The 7,794-nt window shown below is 26.2% G+C and overlaps 1 protein-coding gene across 1 annotated transcript in view; it reads left to right on the top strand.

Annotated features, from left to right (window-relative positions):
* The window catches only part of LOC100165149 (kinase suppressor of Ras 1), a 9,259-nt gene extending 3,825 nt beyond the window's left edge, over positions 1–5,434 (top strand). Inside the window, exons 5-16 of the mRNA XM_008181438.3 lie at positions 1–37; positions 1,694–1,900; positions 1,974–2,084; positions 2,145–2,269; positions 2,401–2,577; positions 2,691–2,828; positions 3,182–3,355; positions 3,413–3,598; positions 3,663–3,796; positions 3,852–3,989; positions 4,457–4,586; positions 4,663–5,434. Coding sequence (XP_008179660.1) covers positions 1–37; positions 1,694–1,900; positions 1,974–2,084; positions 2,145–2,269; positions 2,401–2,577; positions 2,691–2,828; positions 3,182–3,355; positions 3,413–3,598; positions 3,663–3,796; positions 3,852–3,989; positions 4,457–4,586; positions 4,663–4,815 — 1,710 coding nt within the window. The 3' untranslated portion in view covers positions 4,816–5,434. The remainder of the gene's footprint in view (positions 38–1,693; positions 1,901–1,973; positions 2,085–2,144; positions 2,270–2,400; positions 2,578–2,690; positions 2,829–3,181; positions 3,356–3,412; positions 3,599–3,662; positions 3,797–3,851; positions 3,990–4,456; positions 4,587–4,662) is intronic.
* The last annotated feature ends 2,360 nt before the right edge of the window (positions 5,435–7,794 follow it).

Below are 7,794 nucleotides of genomic sequence, written 5' to 3'. Positions count from 1 at the left end.
CCACCTTTAACCCCTACTTTATTTAATCATAATAATAGTAAGTAAATAATATTTTGTTAAATATATATTATGTATTATAAATTATTACAATTATAATTGCAATCAGTGGTACCGAAAACGTACTTCAAATAGTTCAATTGAACTGCCTTAATAATGGGTAGATATTAGGTGTTGGGTGTAGGTATTGGGTCTTAAACTGTGGGTAAAATAATAGAGCATACTTCTTAGTATTTCTGCTATAATTATATTAAACACAGATATGTCATTAAATTATTTATACATAATTAACTTGGCCAGTTTCACAGTCGTTTAAAGGGGTGAGTGGTTCAATTGAACTATTTGAACTGCCAGTTTTAATTTCATTCAGCGCTACTGATTGTAAGGGTACATAAATATGAAAGTTCACACTTTTCTTTTCTTAACTTTTATATGTTTTTTTGATTATCATTAGCGATATACTATATATTATTAATATCAATCGCATTAGATTTATATTTTTTTTATAATATTATATATAATTTGGGTTTAGAAACTACAGTATAAACTGTTTATAATGGCTCCGATTGTAATGACATTTTGGATGTAATGACCTTAGATTGAAGGTCCCGTCAAACCTTTATATTGTATGATCTAATTTTTATCGATTATTAAGACATCTGTTTAATGACTATTCAGATGTCAAAACGGTTATATTGGTAAAATCTTTTATCAATAATGACTGTATTAAAGTTTTATTGAAGCTAATATAAGAACCAATAATACTAAATATTAAAAACAAAATACTGCATAATTTTTATACAAAGACACTGAAATAACAGATTTTAAATACAAGGTAAATTTAATTTTAAAATAATAAAATAACTTTAATTTAATTTTTTTCTGTATTTATTGAAGTCACAATTTGGTGATAAAAATATGATACATATATTGTAATACAATATTACGGACATATAAATATAAAATCAGGTTTTTACATTTTATTTTATCATTTTTTAATGATAATCTGTTATTATGACTATTTTTGACTAATACCAAAATTTCATTATAAACTGTTTCTACTATACTAAAATATTTGAATAATTTTAAATCATTCAAATCAGAAATAATTATTGGTTCTTAGTAGTTTTAAATTGTCATTCTTTACATACTCCTCAGTAAATGGAAAGTAACATAGAGTATTCTTACAACTTTTCAAGTGAACTATTCTAACTTTCAAACTTGAATTCAGATTTTGTAAAGTTAAATTTCTTAAGCAATTATCTGTTTATCACTGGGTTTTTGTATACAAATAAACCATTCATTTTAATAATATCTTTTTTTTCTATTATCTCATTGACTTCCTTCCTTTTTCATAAGGCAGTACTGACATTTTCCAATGCACTATGTCAATGACCCAACTGAAAAAAGTGTAATATTTTAGGTTAGTTATATAGACATATGCAAAAATCTTATTTAAATATTTGTATTTTGACTTCATTCAATTTTCACCTGTTTAGACTGACTTTTTATTTTAATTATTTATTGTTTATATGATGATTTTGGGTATTATATTATACAAGCTGTTAGTACTCTTAGTTGTATTGTATAATTTGTATATTAAAATATTAAATAACAAAAATATTTAACTTTACTTATTTTCAAATGCTTAATGTAATATATAATTAATATATAACTGACAATATTTCATTTGCAGGAACCAGTGATAGTCCTATTTCTAAATTAACATCACCAAAAAGTCGACGGAATTTAAATCCCGATGTAGTTTTTTCTAATGGTTTAACAACGCCACAATCTCCAAAACCTTTAGTTCCTGATATTTGTGTTAAAACTGGTCACAATTTTTCAAATTTACTGCCTATGCTTGGTTATTGTGAACAATGTTCTGTACGAGTATTTGTGGGTATGTTTTTTTTTTTTAAATTATGAATTTAATTTATTTTAATTTGTATAAAATGTACAAATAAATTTTGTAGGTGTTAAGTGTAAAATTTGTAAATTTCGATATCATAAGGGCTGTTTGTCAAAAGTTCCATTACATTGTACGAAGAATGCTGCAACAGATGATAATGACTCAACTCTTGATGGTAAATTATATTATGCTAAATAAACTTATGTGTGTTATTCAATCTTTTTTTATTGTACAGAGCTAATAAGTTCATCAGCTAATCATTCTCCTAATTTTAATCGCCCTACTTCACACAAGACTTCTTCTTCATTATTATCAAAGAGAAAAACTAGAATACCATCTATAAATTCAATACCAGTTTCTGTAAGTACAATTAATATGTATATATTTGTATATATTAATTAAATTTGGACAATTATATATAAAAAAACATATAATTAAGATCGATCTACCAATGTTAAATGTACAAATTTTGTTTCTGATTTTATTTTTAGTCTAAAAGTGGTGGAGCTGAATCTAGTTCTGCCCCATCTAGTACAAATAGTTCAACACCTTCAAGTCCTGCTCTAGTCAATACCAGACAAACACATATTTCTTCTTTACCAACACCAGCTATTACTCATGAACAATTCAACTATCCTGACACCCCCATATATTCACAAGAATTACAGGTACTTATAAATCTTGAGTTGTATATTTTTATTAATAGTTTAATTTATTATAATAGTAATTAAACATTAATTAAATTAAATTAATTAAACATTGTTATAATTATTTATTTCAGAAAAATCAATGTAGATTTATTGAATCAAGGTGTGGGAGTACAGATTCAGAACAAACATCAATTAGAATGGATTCTTCCGAAGCTCAAAATTGGGATACCGATGAAATGGAAACAAGAGGTTGGCCAAGACAAAATAGCGTGAGTTAATTTTTTTCAAAACATTATTAATAAATTACCGTTCTTGTTTGCAGACAGTTTATTTAAAAGTATAGTTTATAATTTTAGATGTATAAATTTAAAAAAAAAAAACAGAAAAATTAAAAATAATGGATATCATCTTTTGTTTATAATGCATTAAAGATTAAAAATTACAATATTTTAATAAAAAATATTGCATACCTCCTTAACCTCGATTTATACTTAAAACAAAATTAGATTTTTGTTTAAAATAATTTATGTATTTTTATTTCATATTTAATAGTTTAATAAAAGATGATTAAAAATTATTTTGCTTCTGTGAATTTTGTTAAAAAAAATTTAAATGTTCTTAGCTATCTCTTCAAGAATGGGACATACCTTGGGACGAATTAAACATGTGTGACAAATTAGGAGAAGGCCATTTTGGTACTGTATATAGTGGAAATTGGCATGGACCAGTTGCTATCAAAGTAATAAATATGGACTACTTAGATTATGAAAAAACTTTAGAAGCATTCAAAGCTGAAGTAAGTATTTGAAACATATTTTATATTCGATTGGGAGTAACACAGAAATGGTTTTAGGTGGCTACCTTTCGTAAAACTCGTCATGAAAATCTTATTTTATTTATGGGTGCCTGTATGAAGCTTCCTAGATTAGCCATTGTAACAAGTCTTGCAAATGGTATGACATTGTACAGACATATACATGTGCTCAAAGATAAATTTAATATGAGTCGCACCACAATGGTTGCTCAACAAATATCACAGGCAAGCTTTTTTTATATAGTTAATTCCTTTATTCAAACTAACAAAACATTATTTTTTTGTATAGGGTATGGGATATTTACATGCGAAAGGTATTATACATAAAGACCTTAGAAGTAAAAATATATTCTTAGAAAATGGGAAAGTCATAATTACAGATTTTGGTTTATTCAGTGTTACTAGATTATGTTTTCGCAACCGGTAATTATAAATAATTAAAAAGTGGAACACATTCCTACTAATTACATTGTTATAGGACCCAAGATGGTCTCATTGTGCCACCAGGCTGGCTATGTTATTTAGCACCAGAACTAGTTCGTAATTTGCGTGTTCACCAAAGACCCGAGGAAGAAGATTTACCATTTAGTAAAGCATCAGATGTTTATGCTTTTGGGTAATTACTAATTTATTAAACTTTCAGTAAAGAAAATAAGACATTATATTATGTTAAGTTAAATAGTATTTCTTCTTGTGTCAAATTAATATTAACAGATTTAGCTAATAATCATTAGTAACTGTTTTTGTAAAATAAATATCGTCGCTGATACTGCAACAAGACGTATCTCAAAATTTTATAAAATTATTTTGTTGTTGATATTGGTAGATTAACACGCCGTACAGAAATATTTTATTTCAGACTTTTTTGTTTAGACAACTGGTTAAACTGTATAACAAAACAGCGTATATCAAACATTCGTCATAACACTGCGTATCTCATTAAAATCACATCGAAAATTAAAAAAAAATGTTTGGGAAAACTGAGATAGGCGCTGTTGCAGTATCAGCGACGATATATAATTTCAATATCATATATTATATGCATTACATTTACTTGTATCATCAATTATGTTTATTTAATAGAACCGTTTGGTATGAGTTATTATGTGGTGAATGGCCATTCAAATCAGCCAGTCCAGAAGTTATTATTTGGAACATTGGGCGTGGTATGAAACAAAGATTAGCCAATTTAGAAGCATCTGGAGATGTCAAAGTAAAGATAATTATTTAAATTTAGATACTAAGATTATTATTTACAATGTTGACCAATAAAATATTTATAATTTTAGGATATATTGATGACTTGTTGGTCATTTAACCCTGAAAAAAGACCAGATTTTGCTCAAATGCTTAAAACACTTGAACGATTGCCACGTAAACGTTTAGCTCGTAGTCCATCACATCCAATTCATTTATCAAGATCAGCAGAATCTATATTTTAAGAAATAGTTTAACAGTATTATAACGTGGCTATACCTATGACTTTACTTATTTATATGGTATAATAATTATTTGTAATAAAACAACTTACAGAGCTCAGTTATACAGGTAATCTTGATTAAAGCGCTTTATGTAATGCAATTATATATTTTCCATTATTATTATTATTATTATTATTATATTTGTTAATTGTGTATTATAGTTCTATTGTTATCTATTTATGGACTGTTTGTATAGTATATTCTGTTTATATTGTGTTGGCAGTCAAATTTATTTAAATTCATGTAAATGTGATACATACACATATTATATATACAACTTTATGATATAAAACAGTAATTACTATTATCCATCTAGTAAAAATCAAATTAAGTAATTTGTCTTCAATTTATTTAAGAAGCACTAATAACAATTATTAAAATATTAACTTAATATTTTTGAAAAGCTGTTTGCACTATTTAAAAAGTATGCTTTAAACAATAATTATAAAATACTATGTACAACTATCAAACAATTGATTATTTAATTTATTTTTAATGTATTATTTATTTAGAAACAAAAATATGCATGATAATATTCAATTTTGTTACCATGATTAAAAACAGTTATTATGCTTGAATACATTATTTATAATTTTGCAAATCACATATAAAATATACTCGAGAGTTAAGACAATATCCTAGTATACTCATTCAAGTATAAAATATATAGCTTACACAAATGCTGTAAGCATTTTTGCATACTCAAATTTTAACAATATTTATTTTATTGAGAACATTATATTTACGTCAAATGTGTGGTTTATGAAATTTCATACAAATTTTTGAGGTGTGGATTAAGTCAATTTTGATCAGTACCATTTACAAGAGATAGTATTATTTGATAATAATTGATTACTTTTAAATTCAATGTAACTTTTATTTTCATTTTAAATGTTATTGTAGAATTAATGTTAATGTTTATAATAATATACCAATCTTCTAATTGACTACTAAAATCCTAACCAAAGATTATTCTACACATAATTCTTTGAATAAAAGTTGCAATTAATATTTAATACAATCTATGCTGTGAATATTTTTGTCTAGTTTCTATTAAGTACGATTGTATGATCATAAAAATTGTAAACGTAAACTTAAATGATAATGAATACCTAACCTAACCAGTAACAGATTTCCAACATTTTTTTTTTTTGGGGGGTTGGGATCCTAAAAATTCAAAGGTACCTAACTATTATTTTTATTTGTATAAACGTATAATTGTTGAAAAATTAAAAATAAATATTTAACAATATATTATTTCAGTATATTTGAAATAGGTATATAAATATAAATAACCTTATATTAATATATTATTATACTATACTATGTCCCACGAGTGAAAGGGACCTGAAGGACATGCAGATTGCAGACTGATGGCAGCGCTCGCTCCGAGGCCCGATTTCCCTCACTATTTCAGCGACGAACGTAGCACAGTAAATCAAGCATTCGCAGCAACTAGCACATTTTGTTGTTAACCACGGTGAACGATCGGTGCTGCTCGGAATGGTAAAGTGGCGGGAATGTACGAAAAAATATGATTTTTGGTCGCCGCTCGGTCCCCATCTCTCGTGGGACAGAGTATAGTATAATATAGTATATATAATATAAGATTATTTATATACCTATTTCAAATAATATCACATAAATATTTATTGTTTCTGGGGTGTTAAGTAATTGAAATAAGAAAAATAATCTTAACAGTTCTATTAACCATAGAAATAGAATTATTGATTGTAAAATGAAACAATATCCAATTTTGACATCTTATTATAATATTTGTCTATGTGCATATAAACTGCTTTAAATTAATTATAAATATTTTCAATTACTTATTAGTATCAAATAATACAACATCTAAAATATGTGCTTGGTATGAAATCGAACAACAAAAGTTATTTTATGAATACTTCTAATGGTGTAAAGTTAAATGAACCTCGGTAAATTCCAGGGATTTTCGTTTTCTTTAGATTCTGAGCGGATCTGCAGACAATGTTATTATGTTTTGAAACAAATTTTTTTTGGGGTAACCTAACCTTTCGGTGAAGTAAAAACTAAAAATGCTTCAATTTTTAACTATGAAGGTGGTTTCTTCTATAAAATTGGATCTAGTCGAGATGGTCAGAAGTAAAAAAAAAGTTTTAAATAAACGCAGGAGAAATAGAAAAATGGGGAAGTAGGAAACCGTTCTGCTGTATATAGTTAGTGTCAAATGTATCTTTTCATTTTCACTATGAGCATAGTGATGGATGTGATAAATTTGAATTCAATGATAAATCAATACACATGAAAAATGATTCCGGGCTGAGATATAGGTCAGCCTATATAACTATATAACTGTATATTTTATTACATATAATATTTATATGACTAATATAGAAATTTATTTTTCAGTTAGTATTACAATTATTTATAGTAGGTTGAATTAATTATTTTAAAAAACAAAGAATTCATTATAATATTAATTAATTACTATTTATGGGCCTGGGATTTTAAATACCCTAAAAAACCTGAAAAACATGCTTTTACGCACTAAATATGCCCGATCTGAGCGCGGCGAACCTGTTTTGGTAGTAGGTTCTTTTTCTGAACGATATAGCAACGAGTTTTTTTTATAAGCATTTAAAGTTAAAATTTCGAAAAAATACGTACAAATCATGAAAATGTGCAAAACTATTATTATATAGAAATTCATAAAAATATTATTAAAGAATTAAGATTCCTCATAAATTTGTCAATATTTAAAAAGGGTGGGCAAATGGATGTCGCTCTACTGTACAGTAGGTAACAAGTGGGTTACTGTATAATGGATGGTTATAAATTTGAATTAAATGATATGATATCATTGTATAAGAAAAACGAATCTCAGCGGAGGCGGTATGTCAGTCTAGGTATGACTGTATAAGATATATTATATACTTATCTATGGTATTAAAAAAAAAT

Source organism: Acyrthosiphon pisum, chromosome A2 (genome assembly GCF_005508785.2).
Source record: "Acyrthosiphon pisum isolate AL4f chromosome A2, pea_aphid_22Mar2018_4r6ur, whole genome shotgun sequence".
Taxonomy (NCBI): domain Eukaryota; kingdom Metazoa; phylum Arthropoda; class Insecta; order Hemiptera; family Aphididae; genus Acyrthosiphon; species Acyrthosiphon pisum.
Note: the sequence above shows the minus strand (reverse complement) of the source record. Positions and strands in the feature narration are given on the sequence as shown.